Source organism: Semicossyphus pulcher, unplaced genomic scaffold (assembly GCF_022749685.1).
Source record: "Semicossyphus pulcher isolate SPU_LCO1_2020_fin unplaced genomic scaffold, fSemPul1.0.p SCAF_18, whole genome shotgun sequence".
Classification (NCBI taxonomy): domain Eukaryota; kingdom Metazoa; phylum Chordata; class Actinopteri; order Labriformes; family Labridae; genus Semicossyphus; species Semicossyphus pulcher.
Genome location: NW_027211691.1, coordinates 26,099,962 through 26,119,132, shown reverse-complemented (window position 1 = coordinate 26,119,132; position 19,171 = coordinate 26,099,962). Strand labels below are relative to the sequence as shown.

At 40.4% G+C, this 19,171-nt stretch overlaps 1 protein-coding gene across 2 annotated transcripts; it reads left to right on the top strand.

Moving 5' to 3' along the window:
- Positions 1 to 921: 921 nt before the first annotated feature.
- LOC138596016 (NACHT, LRR and PYD domains-containing protein 12-like) lies at positions 922 to 19,077 on the top strand. 2 transcript variants are annotated; one of them, XM_069667579.1, is made up of 16 exons: positions 922 to 1,158; positions 1,462 to 1,611; positions 2,467 to 2,529; positions 4,508 to 4,627; positions 5,089 to 5,208; positions 5,862 to 5,981; positions 6,913 to 7,142; positions 7,326 to 9,111; positions 10,088 to 10,261; positions 12,199 to 12,372; positions 12,702 to 12,872; positions 14,075 to 14,248; positions 14,470 to 14,643; positions 15,979 to 16,152; positions 16,424 to 16,597; positions 17,446 to 19,077. In XM_069667579.1, the coding sequence occupies exons 2-16, from the start codon at positions 1,481 to 1,483 to the stop codon at positions 17,453 to 17,455; spliced, it is 3,795 nt and encodes a 1,264-aa protein (XP_069523680.1). In that variant the 5' UTR covers positions 922 to 1,158; positions 1,462 to 1,480; the 3' UTR covers positions 17,456 to 19,077. The 2 variants fall into 2 exon arrangements, with proteins under 2 accessions (XP_069523680.1, XP_069523681.1); XM_069667580.1 differs by lacking the exon at positions 2,467 to 2,529.
- The last annotated feature ends 94 nt before the right edge of the window (positions 19,078 to 19,171 follow it).

The following is a 19,171-nucleotide window of genomic DNA, read 5'->3' as shown; positions in this document are numbered from 1 at the left end:
ATCAGCTATTTGCACTTACAAAGCTAACTATTTTTAGTTAGCCTTCACCACTTACTATACTTAAGCTTACTATGTTAAGTTAGCTGTTGGCTACACTAAATGTCAGCTAATTATACTAAACTCAGCTAAGTATGCATAGTTAGCTGAGTTATCTAAGGTAGCTAAGTTAGTTGTCAGCTTAATGGCTAAATAGTAGATTGTCTTTTTTTTTAAACTGCTACCTGTACATAGTTCTTTTATCCAAAGTGCATTACAATTGGCCTCATTGATACACTCACACAAATGGCAGTGAACGACTGGGTTCAAACATTTGACATGGACATGATTTTATACACAACATTAAAATCCGGTTGTCCACATTTTGGCTTGATGAACATGAATCCTTGCATGCTTTTTTCACTATAAGTGCCCCAAAACTCTTTTCTCCATTTGTGTTATCCTTCAGAAATGAAAAACACTGTAGATAGCACAATTGTACATTTCCAATTGATTTTAAATGTAAGAGACTATGACAATACTGGATGAGTGATAAGATAGTCCGGTTAGTGAAAAGGTAACTCAACTAAACTAAATATTTGTATTTTTTGATTGTCCTGTTTTACTTTCTACATTTTAATGCATTGCATTGTTACATTGACTAAAATGAACAGTTATCATATAGTATTCTTAAAGGATTGTGGAAATACTTTACGTTACGTTACAGCAGCAAGGTTGTTAAGCAGATTTGGGGGTTTGTCAAAGAGTGCCAGGTGTATATTTTTTGCATGTGAAACTGTTTTTGCAAACTGTTTTGTGTTTCCTATATGTCTGTAAAAAAATAATCCTTTCAGGTTTCATTTAGCTTAAATCCATTCAGTTATTTAAACTAAAGATTATTTACAAAATGCAAACATAATTTGGGTACCAACATTACAAAACTAATTTGTTTCAACCTGTTCAGGCCAAAACAGACGCTCATAAACTTATCTGTGTGAGACACACTCATACAGCACACACACTCGCACAAAGATAAACCAGCTGATTTCTTGTAAATGGAGGAGGGAGGGGCAACACTGACCATGTGATCCAGGCTCATGAGCAGAGGGAAAGCACAGAAGTGTTTTCGTCAGCCATTTTGAGTTGACAGAACATAAGAGGGAATCTGAAGGCTGAAGGAGGGTGAGTATTAATCCAGCATTTTTATTATTTCACCTCTAAAGTGTCAGAGTCAGTTTTCTCCCTGTGAACTGTAGAGGAGGGAACTGAGCGGTTTGATTACTGTTGGGACAGGCTGCTGTTATCATACTGCGTGTGTGTGTGTGTGTGGGTTGTGTGTGTGTGTGTGTGTGTGTGTTTGTGTGCGTGTGTGTGCGTGCATGTGTTACTTCCTGTTCTCTCAGTCTTGGGTGTGACTTTTAAACAAACTTGTTTCTCTTGTTCCCTGTGTCTGAACTCACTGCGTGTTACTGTTTTACCTTTCAGACTGACTTCAGAGCAGAAGATGAGTGTTTGTTTAGAGGAAACGGAGGACAGAGCAGGGTCTCCTGTATCCAGCTGTCTGTCTCTGAAGAGTGATTGGTCCAAAGAAAGACCTCCAGACTTAAGTTATGAACCTGGACCGTCAGACACAGAGTAAGACAACTGACAGTTACGGCTGTTTCACACATGAAGCATGGCGTGTGCGTTACGGCTGCGTGGCATGTTCATTTTCATTTTAAATGCATGAAAATAGATGATGTTGTTCACACCACCGGCGAGACCTATTTTTTACTGCAAGCCGTGCACGTGTCTCGGCCAAAATAGACAGTGAAAATGATAATGATAATAATAACTTTATTTATAAAGCACCTTTAAAAACAGAATGTTTCCAAAGTGCTTTGACAGAGCAAAGGCAAAATAAATTGGGATGAGTCCTTTTCATCTCTGACAGCAATATTAACATCTCTTCCTGTAGTAAAAGTCACAGGCATGGAGAGTAAAGTACATCAACAATTCCAGTATGCTTTTTCCAGCCCGATCTGGAATTCTGACTCCCCTCATTTGTATGCAATGCTTTATTTTGAAGTGTTTCCTGGGCCGTTGTTTTTTTTTTTTTCTTTTAAACTTTATCGGTAACTTTTCCAGGAAGTCATTTGATAGATAAAGTCACTCACAGGCTCCTTGTTGCGGTTCCTGCTTAATATTCTTTGAAATTAAAATGTAGTCATAAGTCTCCCGCAGGCCATTATAACTATAACAATAACAATAACTTCAGGGAAATTCACTTGTCTGGCATCTCATCTACCATTTACTGAAGATTTAGTATACATACATAAGTATATATGTTAGTAAAAATAAATCAATAACATCATGTTACAGACGGAACTTGGGTGCGATCGCTCCCTCTCTCCTCGTCGCTCGCTCTCCGTCTCGGCTCATACAGTTGTTTTTCGCTGTGTGTTAATTCAGGTCCTGTTTTTAATGTAAATGAGATCGTTTTCTGTTCAGACCAACCACGGACACCTTCAAAACAAAGACCAGAAACTACCCCTGGATATGGCAAACAGCCAGGTAAAGTGAAGAGTCATAAATGTATATTTCTATTAGCCTAATTATTTACAGTTGCACAGATGCCTCTTCATTGTTCCTGTATACAATACATCTAAATAGCATTTATAAAGAGAACATTGTCAAATTGTTAATGGCCTTTATTAAGGTCGAACTCATGTAGAAAAACAGGGCTGGCAGGATCAGCTCAGCTGAGAGCCGCAGCCGACACGCAGCCGACACTCAGCCTGTGTGAACAACTTGATGGCGTGAGCCTGAGCCGTCACGCCACGCAGCTGTAACGCACACGCCACGCTTCATGTGTGAATTAAGCGTTACACATGCTCAGGGTTCCCACACGTCCTGGAAAACCTGGCAATTTAGAGACTAGTTTCCAGTCCTGGAAACACCTGAAAATGTATTGAAATGACAAAGTATCCTGGAAATAATCTATGTTGTCCTGGAAAATTTTAATTGTATTTTAGCCCCTTACTCAGATCACCTTCGTAAACCTAGATGCACATTTCTTTTTGAAACTTGACTGTTGGTAGGAGAAGCTGTGCGGTATGACAGGTATGCCCTCTCCTGGCACGCAACGTCTCTAAGTAGTGGCTGTATTTTTAAACTCATTGCATTTCTGAGTTTAAGTTTTGACCCTTTGAGGTTGCTGTAGCTGGTCAGTGTGCAATATTGAAGCAGCATATTGTTAGCAATGTGAAGGAAGCAGCTAATAGTTTGCCAATAGAACTATATTCCTGTAAGTATGCGCAAACATCTTTTTTTATGTTAGGCATGTGAAGTAAAATGGACTGCTTGTTCAGATAATATTATCGTGATCGCGATGCCATTTTCCGTTCCCTATTTATGGACATTGTGATTTTCTGGCATCTGAATGATTGAAGGCAAACAGTAACTAATAAATCTGCAAGTCAAAGCATGGCCGGATATTGGACTCTGTTATGTTCATAAGACATTACAAGTGACTACATGGTGAGTGCGTCAATTATTAGCTCGTCTACGGCGTTAAGTTCTAGACTTCGCCGCTACAATGGCTGCTGTTAAAAGCCATGCCAAGGAGTTTTGCTGTTATTTTGTTGTTGTGTGTCAGTGGTTATCTGCTTGACAAAAGTAAATTTAGCTTAAACTGAAATGAAGATTTCATTAATCAATACAGCTATACGCTACTAGGGGTGCATGTAACAACCCATTACAATACCACCTGTTAAACAATGCTTTGACAATAACACACACCTTACAGTGTAGTTTATGGTGTGATATACTATTTAGTATATTTTGAAATTGTTACAGAGGTAAAACATAGTCCATTTTTGTCCAAGTATGAAGTTCCTATGAGGAGTATTAAGCCAGCCAGTGTTTGGAGTGAGTATCGTAACTGCCACAGTTCACGTAAGTGTAACACAGAAAATGTTGGTGTTTGTTTGTTGAGGAGAGCTTAGCAAGTAAAAAAACAACAACATACCAGTGCTGATCACATCTAACAAAAAGAGGAGGCCGGACGACCTTATTGTACAGTTGGCAGGGATGGGTGTAGCCGTCACCTGTGATGAACATGAGACACTTCATCATGAACCCTGCATCATTAAAAAGGAGGAATGAAACTGGGGTTAAATGTGTCAGTACTTTGCCTACAGCTAAATTATATGACCGTTTGTGAGCACGTGCTGTCCTGTATTGTCAAAAAAAACTCCTGGAGAAGTCTTGGAAAATGATTTCTTAAAAAGAGTGGGAACCCTGATGCTGCACGTTTTCTGTTGGTTTGGTTTGTTCAACATACAGTATGTACATAGATGCAGACATGCTTTATATAATTTATTTAATTAACAAACTTGTAAATCAAACAGAAATTGTTCATGCCAAGCAGACTTTTAAACCTCCTCATTATCGACAGCGTCAGCACTTTGTGTATTCAGAGCTTTTTAAATGTCTTTGTTATCTGAGAATTTATCATGTGATTTGAATATAAGCATGTTTGTGTTTGCAGTATTCGTTTTAACAGACAGAGAGCAGAGTCTCTTGTATCCAGCTGTCTGTCTCTGAAGAGTGATTGGTCCAAAGAAAGACCTCCAGACTTAAGTTATGAACCTGGACCGTCAGACACAAAGTAAGACAACTGACAGTTACACATTCTCATTAACCTCTGATGATGCACATATTTTCTGTTGATTTTGTGTTCAACATTTCTTCTAATATGCATCTGCTTTTTTGTTTTTTTGCTTTTTTTAAATGTCTTTGTTATCTGAGAATTTATCATTTGATTTGAATATAAACATGTTTGTGTTTGCTGTATTCGTTTAAACAGAGCCGAACCTGGACTACTTGAATATTTTTGCTGACTTGAAGTTTGATATTTGAAGAGGAATCATTTGTTTCATCTTCCTCTTAGTATCTCTGTGACAGCTGTCAGTCAACATAAAAAGGGGTCATCATGTCACAGAGAACTTAGACAAACTTTTAAACTCATTGACAGCAGCAGCAGTTTAAGAGCTTACTGAATGAAATTGTAATCAAAGGATTTATCAAGGATTCATATGAAACAAAAACAAATAAAATTTCTGTTTGCAGAGTTCAGTCCCACAGACAGACAGCAGAGTCTCTTGTATCCAGCTGTCTGTCTCTGAAGAGTGATTGGTCCAAAGAAAGACCTCCAGACTTAAGTTATGAACCTGGACCGTCAGACACAAAGTAAGACAACTGACAGTTACACATTCTCATTAACCTCTGATGATGCACATATTTTCTGTTGATGTTGCGTTTTTATATTAAACACTTATAGTAAGATGTATTTGCTTTATTTGATAAACAAACTGTTTTGACAAAAAAATATCACATCTAACAAAAAGAGGAGGCCGGACGACCTTATTGTACAGTTGGCAGGGATGGGTGTAGCCGTCACCTGTGATGAACATGAGACACTTCATCATGAACCCTGCATCATTAAAAAGGAGGAATGAAACTGGGGTTAAATGTGTCAGTACTTTGCCTACAGCTAAATTATATGACCGTTTGTGAGCACGTGCTGTCCTGTATTGTCAAAAAAACTCCTGGAGAAGTCTTGGAAAATGATTTCTTAAAAAGAGTGGGAACCCTGATGCTGCACGTTTTCTGTTGGTTTGGTTTGTTCAACATACAGTATGTACATAGATGCAGACATGCTTTATATAATTTATTTAATTAACAAACTTGTAAATCAAACAGAAATTGTTCATGCCAGGCAGACTTTTAAACCTCCTCATTATCGACAGCGTCAGCACTTTGTGTATTCAGAGCTTTTTAAATGTCTTTGTCATCTGAGAATTTATCATGTGATTTGAGTATGAACATGTTTGTGTTTGCAGTATTCGTTTTAACAGACAGAGAGCAGAGTCTCTTGTATCCAGCTGTCTGTCTCTGAAGAGTGATTGGTCCAAAGAAAGACCTCCAGACTTAAGTTATGAACCTGGACCGTCAGACACAAAGTAAGACAACTGACAGTTACACATTCTCATTAACCTCTGATGATGCACATATTTTCTGTTGATGTCGATTTTGAACCTCCTCATCAGCAGCATCAGCACTTTGTGTATTTGGAGCTTCATAGCAAGTATTCATGTGATATGAATAAAAGCATGTTGTTTTTGGAGAATCCAGTACAACAGAAAGAAGGCAGAGTCTTCTGTATCTGGCTGTCTGTCTAACATTTTGATTTAAGTGTGTGCTATTTTTTAAATAATATCTCCACTGCTTTACTTTGACTTCAAACTGATTTTTCCTTTGGGACTATGTTTTGAACTGTACAACTGCTCTGTATTCCTACGCATGCAGAGCAATCTATTATGTTGTATGTCAGGTGCTTCGTTCAGAAAGTGCCGTGGCCGGTGCAGACTGAAATCAAACTTTACTTTTCTGAAGATATCGCTGTTGGTGCATGCAAATGAAAGTTATTGAAATTTGTGATGAGAGTATATTATAACATAAAGGGAATGATAACAAAGGAAACCACCTTAGCTTGAACCTGTGACGTCACTGTCACATGCTTTGTGTCTGTGACTGCTGGTCTACAACAACATCATTTAACATGTTGTTAACACTTCTAACCTCCGAGCCGATCTAAGCTGCCAAAGTTAATGTGAAGCAGTACATGACATGATCAGCTCTGTTTGATTGGAGGCTTCACTGTGAAGCAGCTACAGGTAGTGTGAAGTTTGTAGTGATGACAAACTACAGGCAGATCACTAAATGTTTCCTCAGACAGGAAAAGCAGTGAATGAGGCTTTATGAAAGAAAGATGCAGTCTAAAGGCTGAATTCAAACAGAAATGTGACGACACTTAAATTGTTATCTGTGTCCAAATCTTTATTTTTCAAAGAGTCAACAGATCAGTTCAGTTATAAAGACATGTGTTCACAGAGGGAGGAAGAGGAGTCATGTTCCTGTGGAGGAGCAGCCGTCCTGCTGCGCTGTGTGTCAGGACGTCCTGAAGGATCCAGTCTCCATCAGCTGTGGGCACTGGTTCTGCAGACAGTGCATCACCTCATACTGGGACCAGTCTGGTTCACCAGTACACTCCTCCTGTTCCCAGTGTGGAAAAAGATCCAGAACAGCACCTCAGACCGCCTTTCAGACCAGCTCTGTACAAAGTAAGGCTGCACACAGATTTGTATGAATATCATTATTTAAAGTCTAATTAAATTTAACTCTAGCAGTGGTTTCAACAAACATCATTACTGCTTTATATTGCTCTTGTTAGGTCAGTTTGATATTGGTCATTGATAATTGCCAGATCAAATTTTCTTTTGCTTTGTCTCACTTCTCTTTTCTAGCGGCAGGTGGTCTGCAGCAGGTTTTAGAAGAACACAAGATGAGTCTGAGGAGGAGATGTGAATGTGTGACTGAAGGAACTGAAGCAGGAAGTAGAACCCTCCTCAACAGGATCTTCACTGAGCTCTACATCACAGAGGGACAGAGTGAAGAGGTAAATACCCAACATGAAGTGAGGCAGCTTGAGACTGCTTCCAAGATGGAGACCCTCCATGACACTCCAATCAAGTGCCACGACATCTTCAAAGCCTTTCCTGACCAACAGAATCACATCAGAGTCGTTCTGACCAACGGCGTCGCTGGTGTTGGAAAAACCTTCTCAGTGCAGAAGTTCACTCTGGACTGGGCAGAGGGCTCGGAGAACCAACATATCAGTGTGCTGATTCTGCTTTCCTTCAGGGAGCTGAACCTGATCAGAGACGAGCAGTGCAGTCTCCTCCAGCTGCTCCATGATTTCCATCCAACATTACAGAAGCTCACAGCAGAGACGCTCGCTGTCTGTAAACTGTTGTTCATCTTTGACGGCCTGGATGAAAGCAGACTTTCATTAGATTTCCACAACACTCAGGTTGTGTCTGACGTCTCACAGAGGTCATCAGTTAACCTGCTGTTGACAAACCTTATTAAGGGAAATCTGCTTCCCTCGGCTCTCGTCTGGATAACTTCTCGGCCTGCAGCAGCCAATCAGATCCCTCCTTCATGTGTGGACAGGGTAACAGAAGTACGAGGCTTCACTGACGCCCAGAAGGAGGAGTACTTCAGGAGGAGGTTCAGTGATGAAGAGCTGTCCAGCAGAGTCATCTCACACATGAAGACATCCAGGAGCCTCCACATCATGTGTCTGATCCCAGTCTTCTGCTGGATCACTGCGACAGTTCTGGAGCACATGTTGACCACAGGCCAGAGAGGAGAGCTGCCCAGGACCCTGACTGACATGTACTCACACTTCCTGCTGGTTCAGACAAAGAGGAAGAAGCAGAAGTATGATGAGGGACAAGAGATGAGTCCACAGGAGCTGATCAAGGCTGACAGGGAAGTTCTCCTGAAGCTGGGGAGGCTGGCGTTTGAACATCTGAAGAAAGGAAACATCATGTTCTACCAAGAAGACCTGGAGCAGTGTGGTCTGGATGTCACAGAGGCCTCGGTGTACTCAGGAGTTTGTACAGAGATCTTCAAAAGAGAGAGTGTGATCTTCCAGAAAACAGTCTACTGCTTCGTTCATCTGAGCATTCAGGAGTTTCTGGCTGCAGTTTACACATTTTATTGTTACACAGACTGGAACAGAAAGGAACTAGCGGCTTTCCTGGGAAAAAAACATGCAGATTCAACTCTGGATGTCCTCCTAAACGGAGCAATGATTAAATCCCTGAGAAGTAAAAATGGTCACCTTGACTTGTTTGTTCGCTTCCTTCATGGCCTCTCTCTGGAGTCAAACCAAAGACTCTTAGGAAGCCTGCTGGGTCGCACAGACACCAGTCCAGAAATGATCCAAAGAGTCATCAACAACCTGAAGGAGAAAAAGACCAGCACCTCTCCTGACAGAAGCATCAACATCTTCCACTGTCTGATGGAGATGAACGACCGCTCGGTCTATCAGGAGATCCAAGAGTTCCTGAAGTCAGAGAACAGATCAAAGAAAAAACTCTCTTTGATCCACTGCTCTGCTCTGGCCTACATGCTGCAGATGTCAGAGGAGGTTCTGGATGAGTTGGACCTGATGAAGTACAACACAACAAAGGAGGGACGACTGAGACTGATTCCAGCTGTGAGGAACTGCAGGAAGGCTCAGTAAGTCAAAATGTTATTAGCATTGTTGAAGGTATAACCTCAAAGATTTTTATGTAAATAAATGTCTCTTATCTATTACCCTAATGGTGATTGAGCCCACTTAAAAAAGCCTTTGCATTTGCAGTATATAATATTATTATTATGGGCAGGGTGTCTGTGGCAATATTCATGGAAAAATCACAAGTGGCGCCCAGTTAGTGACGCGTTTTCCATCAGCCAGCAGTGGTTGGTCTGCCAGAGAGGGTAGGCGGAGCTAAGCGGCTGCTTTTCCGCTCTCTGCAAGTGTTGTGAGTAAAAATTAATCTACTATGGCTGAACAAACAAAGAAAAGATGGATGACTACAGATACAACTTCAACAAGAAGTGAAAATCCAAAGAAGAAGAAACAAACTCGACGCTCAGATGAAGCAAACAGTCTGAAAAGGAAAGCGACCGTCAGCCAGGAAAATCACAAAGAGCACAAAACTGAAATCTTTGAGATTATGTCTTTAAGCAATTCTGATTACATTATTAAACACACTTTACCTAAATGCACAGCATAACACTTAAACATGTTAAAAGTTTTGTTAACCCATTGTCATACACCCGCTTATTGAAAAAGATATGTTACAAGGATTGAGATAGGGTTGATTTAATGGGAGATGATAGGCGATCAAACATACAGATTGAATAAAGAGACACATCAAAGTTGAACATAAACTCAAGCATTAATATCAATCTGTCTGTCTATATATTTATATCTATCTATATAGATAGACATAAATAGATATGACCCATGTTAACTTCATGGTCATTTGGAAGACTCTCTAGTCCAAAGCAGCAATTTTTGGCGCACTGTGTTGCTCACTTAAACTCAAACCCAAACCCTTGTGATAAATGACTGACCAGCTCTGTCTTTACGATGCAAAAGGCATGGGGGCAATTTCATAATAAAAGTGTCTGATTTAACTTTAGTTTAAATGTCCTCTGCCATCAGGCTTTCTGGATTTGGAATTTCAGAGACTGACTGTGAAGTCGTGGCCTCAGCTCTGAAGTCCAACCCCTCCCATCTGAGAGAGCTAGACCTGAGTAAAAACAAGCTGCAGGATTCAGGAGTGAAGTTGCTGTCTGCTGGACTGGAGAGTCCAAACTGTGGACTGAAGACTCTGAGGTCAGTTCATGTGTTTTGTTCTGCTTTCACAAAATCGTAATTCCAGCAGATATATTTTAAGTTAGTTTTCCATCACATTTTTTAATGTGTCCGTCATGTGTCTTTTTTTTGCCTGTAAACAGTTTTGTTGATGTTGCTGATGCATCTAAATAAATGTTTTATGTAACGTCTCTCACAAAAGTGAGTAAACCCCTCACATTTCTGCAAATATTTTATTATATAATTTCATGGGACAACACTGAAGAAATGACACTTTGCTACAATGTAAAGTAGTCAGTGTACAGCTTGTATAACTGTGTAAATTTACTGTCCCCTCAAAATAACTCAACACACAGCCATTCATGTCTAAACCGCTGGCAACAAAAGTGAGTACACCCCTAAATGAAAATGTCCAAATTGGGGCCAATTAGCCATTTTCCCTCCCCGGTGTCATGTGACTCATAAGTGTAACAAGGTCTCAGGTGTGAATGGGGAGCAGGTGTGTTAAATTTGGTGTTATCGCTCTCACACTCTCTCATACTGGTCACTGGAAGTTCAACATGGCACCTCATGGCAAAGACCTTTCTGAGGATCTGAAAAAAAGAATCGTTGCTCTACATAAAGATGGCCTAGGCTATAAGAAGATTGCCAACACCCTGAAAAGGAGCTGCAGCACGGTGGCCAAGACCATACAGCGGTTTAACAGGACAGGTTCCACTAAGAACAGGCCTCGCCATGGTCGACCAAAGAAGTTGAGTGCAGCGTCATATCCAGAGGTTGTCCTTGGAAAATGGAGGTATGAGTGCTGCCAGCATTGCTGCAGAGGTTGAAGGGGTGGGGGGTCAGCCTGTCAGTGCTCAGACCATACGCCGCACACTGCATCAAATTGGTCTGCATGGCTGTCGTCCCAGAAGCCTCTTCTAAAGATGATGCACAGGAACGCCCGCAAACAGTTTGCTGAAGACAAGCAGACTAAGGACATGGATTACTGGAACCATGTCCTGTGGTCTGATGAGACCAAGATAAACTTATTTGGTTCAGATGGTGTCAAGCGTGTGTGGCAGCAACCAGGTGAGGAGTACAAAGACAAGTGTGTCTTGCCTACAGTCAAGCATGGTGGTGGGAGTATCATGGTCTGGGGCTGCATGAGTGCTGCCGGCACTGGGGAGCTTCAGTTCATTGAGGGAACCATGAATGCCAACATGTACTGTGACATACTGAAGCAGAGCATGATCCCCTCCCTTCGGAAACTGGGCCGCAGGGCAGTATTCCAACATGATAACGACCCCAAACACACCTTCAAGACGACCACTGCCTTGCTAAAGAAGCTGAGGGTAAACGAGTTGGACTGGCCACGCATGTCTCCAGACCTAAATCCTATTGAACTTCTGTGGGGCATCCTCAAACTGAAGGTGGAGGAGCACAAGGTCTCTAACATCCACTAGCTGGAAGAGGATTCCAGTGGAAACCTGTGAAGCTCTGGTGAACTCCATGCCCAAGAGGCTTAAGGCTGTGCTGGAAAATAATGATGGCCACACAAAGTATTGACACTTTGGGCCCAATTTGGACATTTTCACTTAGGGGTGTACTCACTTTTGTTGCCAGCGGTTTAGACATGAATGGCTGTGTGTTGAGTTATTTTGAGGGGACAGTAAATTCACACAGTTATACAAGCTGTACACTGACTACTTTACATTGTAGCAAAGTGTCATTTATTCATTTATTCAGTGTCTCATGAAATGATATAATAACATATTTGCAGAAATGTGAGGGGTGTACTCACTTTTGTGAGATACTATATATCGCCACAAAAAAGGTTATCATGATGCATCATCCTCCTCATCTTTGTACACTCTACCCAGGAACATGGGTAGCTCAAGACAATGCATCATCTATTCACGGCATAACTGCTTGGATTATAAATTGATTTTTATTTCCATAATTTATTCTTTACCCAGTTTAAGTGGCTGCAGTTTGTCAGAGATCAGCTGTGCTTCTCTGGTCTCAGCTCTGAAGTCCAACCCCTACTATCTAAGGGAGCTGGACTTGAGTGAAAACAACCTGCAGGAATCAGGAGTGAAGCTGCTGTGTGATTTTCTGGGGAGTCGACACTGTGGGCTGGAGACTCTGAGGTTAGTTTACTGACTCTGTTGGAATTGTAGACATTGTATATTAAAGAAACCATTGAAACTACCTTATGGTCATACATAACTTACATCCTTGGAGTTTAAAATTTCTTATGTTTATTTTGTTGTCATAAATCGATTCTGTTTTTACAAAATTTAGGAAACTGTAGAAAGTGTTAACTGTGAGTTTTAAAGTGTGTTTTGACATGATTATGTGATCCACAATAACAGAATAACAAAGCTCACACATAAGGACATAAGAGTGTGGAGCTACACATGTACGATCTGAAAACATCTGATTGGATCTTTATCTTCATAATTGATTCTTTCTTCAGATTGAGTGGCTGCAGTTTGTCAGAGATCAGCTGTGCTTCTCTGGCCTCAGCTCTGAAGTCCAACCCCTGCAATCTAAGGGAGCTGCAGCTGAGCAACAAGCTGCAGGATTCAGACGTGAAGCTGCTGTGTGGTTTTCTGGAAAGTCCTTACTGCAGAATGAAGACTCTGAGGTCGGACATCATTTTTACGTTTCTTCTGAGATTTAAATGAAGTATAATTTGTGATGACCTAAACTGAGGACATAAACCTGAAATCATACAAGTTTTTTAATGCCATTTTCTTCTTCCGTGTTTTTTTCTATTGACTGTGGCAGAGCAATGTTAACCTACAGATTTAAATCTTAGAAAAACAAGCAATATTCTACTATTTATCATTAATTTTACAACGTTTATATCATGACTCCACTTCTATTTGAATAAATACTGTAAATGTCTTTTCTTTCTAATTTTCCAAAAAATACAACCTGGCATATTTGGCATCTTCAGAAACTAATTTGTTGTTTTACCCGCTTTCTGTTGGATAACGTTTTTTTAGAGTTTCCATTTTTATGCCTCCGCGCCGGCAACATCCGTGGCCGGAGGCATTATGTTTTCAGGTTGTCCGTCAGTTCCATTCTTGTGAACACAATATCTGAAATGCTTTGAGGGAATTTCTTCCAATTTGGCACAACTGTCCACTTGGACTCAAAGATGAAATGATTAGATTTTGGTGGTCAAGGTCACTGTGACCTCACAAAACATGTTTCTGGTTATAACTTATAACTTTCTACGCTAATTATAATAAAATTTGCCACAAACGTCCTCTTGGACTCAAGAATGATGTGATTAGATTTTGGTGGTCAAAGGTCAAGTTCACTGGGATTGATTTAGACCCCAAGGTACTTTGAATCCACCCTTTTCACTTCCTCTCACTGGATGACAACCAGGACAGGGAGCGTCCTGTTCCTCTGGTAATCCCTTACAAGCTCTTTGATTTGAACTGCCGCTGTGACGTTCCAGCACTTTGCATTGTGGGATACAGTAAGCGAGGTATACTGGTCCGATGCATACTGAGAGATTTTCTCTGAATCAGTACGCCATCCTGGCATTGTTGGCTTACTGCACATTTTGCTTGTGTTTGCATACTGCATACTACATTTTGGCCAAATCAGGACGTACTCCTAGTATAGTATGGCATTTCAAACACAGCAGAAGTGAGGGCAGCATATTGCTCACTGGAAACTATTCACTGGAATCACACGTTCAACTTCACTAGTTGGCAGAGGTATACAACTGCAAAGCAGTAATTCTAGTTTATCTTAAGCTCTGAACATGCCGTTAAACACTGAATAATTTCAAGCAGGAACATTCCATCTTTTTTTTTTTCCATTCAGATTGAGTGGCTGCAGTTTGTCAGAGATCAGCTGTGCTTCTCTGGCCTCAGCTCTGAAGTCCAACCCCTCCCAAATGAGAGAGCTGGAGCTGAGTGACAACAAGCTGCAGGATTCAGCAGTGAAGCTGCTGTGTGATTTTCTGCAGAGTCCAGACTGCAGACTGGAGACTCTGAGGTCAGTTTGTTTTTTAATTAGCCATTGATCCTAATTTTTGTTTATGAATCACTTACTTCCATCCAAGTTTCCTTTTTGCTTTAGTTCCAATTTTATTTGTTCTGAATTTAGTTTGTGGTCACAATTTCTTACTGTACGGAAACACTCATTGGTCAGTTCATAATAATCTGCAGCTTAACATTTAGAATTTGATTTGTCTACATAATTTATTCTTTCTTCAGATTGAGGGACTGCAGTTTGTCAGAGATCAGCTGTGCTTCTCTGGCCTCAGCTCTGAAGTCCAACCCCTACCATCTGAGAGAGCTGCAGCTGAGCTTCAACAAGCTGCAGGATCGAGCTGTTAAGCTGCTGTGTGATTTTCTGGAGAGTCCAAACTGCAGACTGGAGACTCTGAGGTCAGACACTATTTTAACATGTGCTTAGATAAATATAATGTGGAAAAGTGGTAAGACGAAACTTTGGTGATATCATACTGATCTGCAATGAATATCTCATTACTACAGCCGAATGTCCTCTTTAATTTAGTCTGCTGACAGTGGTAGAACAATCATGAGCTACAGATTGTAAAGCTTGAAATAACAAGAAAAATCTCACAGTAAAATAATCACCTTGAACCTCTGAATGTCAGTCTGACGATGAAACAAAAAGAGGACCCAGATGCAGACAAAGATATATTTCAATAAAGCAACACAATACAAAACAAGGCAACAACAAAAGCTTACTTCCAAAAGTCCAGGGAAACAAAATCCAACTTGGGCTCCAACCAAAAATCCAACCAAAAACAGGAGAGTTCAGGTAAAAAATCCAACGAAAGGTAGAGAACACAAAAAGCCACGAGGAGAAGGTCATCAAATACACAGGAGAAAAAGCTTGACGAAGGGTATCAGAGTTTCACAGAAGACAAACGACAAAGAACAAACTGACAATGAGACAGGGATGCCTTCTGTCTGTTAATTGAACAAGTATGAATACGGTAGAGTGCAATCCTCCGTTTATTAGGCAAGACAGCATTGATTTCCCTTTCCCAAGCCTTCTTACACAGCTCATAGATAGAGAATCTACAATATTCACAAATTTAGATTCAATCTTCTTACTCTCCGGTGAAAGAGAAAGCCACTCTAAAAGTTCGTGTCTCTCACAAGTTGACTTTGACGACTTTGACGGATGTTTTCCCTCACAAAGTGCCTAAGTTGCAAATAACACAAAAAAAGGAGTGAAGGAGATTATACTTTATGCTTAATTGATCAAAAGGTGCAAACTTGTTGTCTAAGTTAAAGTCCTTTATGCACTTTAGCCTCTTAACACACCATACAGCAAATGTCTTGTCCAGCAATGCTGGGGTAAAGACATGTTAATGGCATAATGCTGTATAAATAGAAGTACTAGGGATTTTATAAATCTGCTTTATTTGGCTAAGAATTTTCAGTGAATTTCTGACAACAAAGCTTTGACTTAGCAGCAGAAGCAACATAAGTGTAAAGAGGATAATGATGAACAGTTAACATTTATTTGTGTTTTTTTTGGCTACTTGCTTTTATTAGATAGGATAGTTTAGGAGTAACAGGAAATGTGGGGAGTAGAGAGTAGGGGATGACATGCACCTGCATGCAGATGGATCAGCGTACCAGTATAACCGTAACATTCTAACCCTTCTTTAGTTCTGAACAGGTTATTTTACTTCAAATGATTTAAAGGAGGAACGTTGCCTTCTCATTTTGTCATTTATTCAGATTGAGTTCTTGCGGATTGTCAGAGATCAGCTGTGCTGCTCTAGTCTTAGTTGTGAAGTCCAACCCCTCCCATCTGAGACAGTTGCACCTGAGTTACACCAACCTGCAGGATTCAGGAGTGAAGCTGCTGTCTGCTGGCCTGGAGAGTCCAAACTGCAGACTGGAGACTCTGAGGTCAGTTCACTGAGTCTCTGTGACTATCAAAGATGTTATGTGTGTATTTGACAATTGAACCTAATTTATACTCAAACATTTGTGACTTCCATGAAGTTTGAAGGTGACATTGCTGCCAAACAGGATGACGAATTCACTCTACCCATTTTAGGGAAACCTCACTGATTATTACACAAATAGTTGGAGCTACACATTTTAAACCTAATCACATCTGATAATAACAAATCAAATAATAAATGGATGTCTGATAAAATCATTTATTTATATCCAGGTTGAGTGGCTGCAGTTTGTCAGAGATCAGCTGTGCTTCTCTGGCCTCAGCTCTGAAGTCCAACTCCTCCCATCTGAGAGAGCTGGACCTGAGTGAAAACAACCTGCAGGACTCAGAAGTGAAGGAGCTGACTGCTCTTGTGAAGAGTCCAAACTGCAGACTGGAGACTCTGAGGTCAGTAGAGCATGGTCTCAGTCCTGCTGGTTTCAGCAGTGTTGTACCAAACTCATTCAGTATCTACTCTTAGTATCCACTAAGCAAAGACCCAGTGGTTGCTTTCTGGAAACATGACTGGCTTTAGGATTGGACAGAAACTGAGAGAGAGAGAGAGAACTAACCGTGTGTTATTTTTCAGATATGTTTGCAATCCATATTTCCCTTTTTTTTTTCTAAAATGAAATATTTGAAATGTAGATACACTTTTTAACAGCTCTGGACTAATGACCGTGTATAAAGATGACAGCACGTCTCCACCTTCTCAGGTGTCCTTGGCGTGGCAGCAGAACAGCTTCTTGTGGCCGTCTAAAGCAGATATTCACGCTGATGGAAAGTTCACTGACTGTAGTGTTAGTGTTAGTTACGTCTCCTCTCGCCGTTCCTCCTCTACTCTGCTACTCGGGAACAGAACGCTGCAGGAGCCCCATTTGTCAACAGAGCTGTCAATCATGAGGCCACGCCCCCTTTTCATAGCATCAAATAACTAATTAAAAGTAAACTTGACAGAAAAATGAACACATGGACATAAATCAGCAGGATAAGAACTAACTATAATGACAGAAACCATGTTTGAGAAAAATGTATTTGACGTGTATTTTGATTTTATTTTTTCACTCATGTCCCATCTGTTAACATGGAGGAGGCGGGCTTTATGAGCTATACTGCAGCCAGGCAGCAGGGGGCGATAGAGAGGGTTTGGGGAGCCGTCATGTCGGCCATCTTTTTATAGGATACAGGCTGTGCTTTAAACCCTAAAAGCAGTGAACTCTGATTTATCACCTCTGTCGTCTGTCTCCTCTCCTCAGCTGGAAGTGATCTCTTGGAGTGAGTCATCAGAGAGGAGGTTCTTTTGAGAGGGGATCAGCTGTTTCCTGATGATCCAGAGACACCGAAGCAACATAGAAGCAAGTTCAACGTATTTAGGCTTTCTTTCAGCTGGTGGGCTCGAGAAAACCCAAAGTCCTTGTGAGAGATAACCGTCATCACAAAGCTGGTTTTCAGCTGGCTGTTATCCAGGCTCTTTTTTCTGTATGAGATAGCGTTATTACAGATCAATTAGAATGAACAGCTTTGAATGCAACACTTCTGCAGCTGATAACACAAGTGAGGAACGCTTCACAATGCTTCTGTTCACGTAAATGTATGTGATAGTATATTTACTTATACCGCGATGCATTCTCAAAAGCTCACTTTTTATCTAACGGGGTAACTGCACGCTGTAGAGCTCTTTAAAATAAGATGATGCAGATTATTAAAACATTATACTCTGGAACAAACCTGTAGGTTTGACACTGTCCAATAATTAACTATACGTGACAAGTGAAATTAATTATTGACTGAGTATGAACTGTGAAAAACACCAATATACTAATCAATATGCTTGCTAATCCGTGTTCTGTTCGCTGCAGTACCGGCAGTGTAAAATCAGGACCAAGCATAAAAGCATTGGGGCCTTTAGTCGAATCGGATTTGGCCGCTCAATACGAAGATTCGTTGATGGCAGACTGAAGTGATGACGTGATATATAACTTAGTTTGATCATGAAGCCTAATGGTCCTCTACAGCTCTGTGTGAAATAAATGAACTACACAGCAGACTGGAGTCTCTGTTAACAGACAGAAAGATCTGCGTGATTAACATAGATCCACGTTATTAAACGTCGGTGTCCTCCCCGCGCTGAGTTATTATAAACTATAATGAACTGATGGCAGATTACAGCTCCTGCTCGTGTCACATCACAGCATGTGGACACAGACTTTATACTTAACTTTATACTTCTGTTCCTATAGTAACGGAAATCTGGACAGATTGCGACGTTATTGAGCCAGGTACAGAGCATGAAAAACCCCCAGATCTGTGATCTCTCTTCAGTTAACCAACAGCTCACGTCACAGAGAAAAAGACACAAAGAACGAAGGCTTGACTTGAAGAATTTCGACTGAGGGGTCAGAACATTTGAAATTTAACCCTTTAACAAATTTGAATCTAATCTTTACCAAAATGTATATAACAATGACATAAAAGATAATATTATACAATAATATTCCAACATTGAAGTTAACTTTACTTGCTTTTTGGCATTACAGTGCATCATACTGTAACATACGTTGTTATAGGCACCTGTAGCCCCACCTTGTGTCCAAGAGGAAAATCGTCTAACACATTTGTCACACAAATGCCAAAATCATAAACTTTTTTTAATGAAAAATATACTTCAAACTTGATCAGTAATAACTGAAAAATTATATTCTAATTTTAATTATGAAATTGTATTATCTTCCGATAATTACAAATGATTTTGATGATCGTGCAGGTTTTATATTAAAGTCTGTTTATGTTTAGTGTTTCTTTGCTTCTTTTCTAATTTAAAGTGAGCAATAATGAAAAACTGATTTGTGATCTCTGTACGCACTAATGTCTGGTTTTTAATAAATAAAGACGCCATTGTGTTAAGTTTTGCTACAGTTTTTCATTCCTTACATTTCAACCAGGTGAAGTCTCTGGATTTCGACCAGGTGAAGTCTCCATGGA

Bases quoted from the DNA above. Each gene is read 5' to 3' on its own strand.
- LOC138596016 (XM_069667579.1), top strand. From the start codon at position 1,481: ATGAGTGTTTGTTTAGAGGAAACGGAGGACAGAGCAGGGTCTCCTGTA. The intron at 5,982-6,912 runs GTAAGACAACTG...ATGTGTTCACAG, and splicing joins CCTGGACCGTCAGACACAAA to AGGGAGGAAGAGGAGTCATG. The intron at 14,249-14,469 runs GTCAGTTTGTTT...TTCTTTCTTCAG, and splicing joins TGCAGACTGGAGACTCTGAG to ATTGAGGGACTGCAGTTTGT.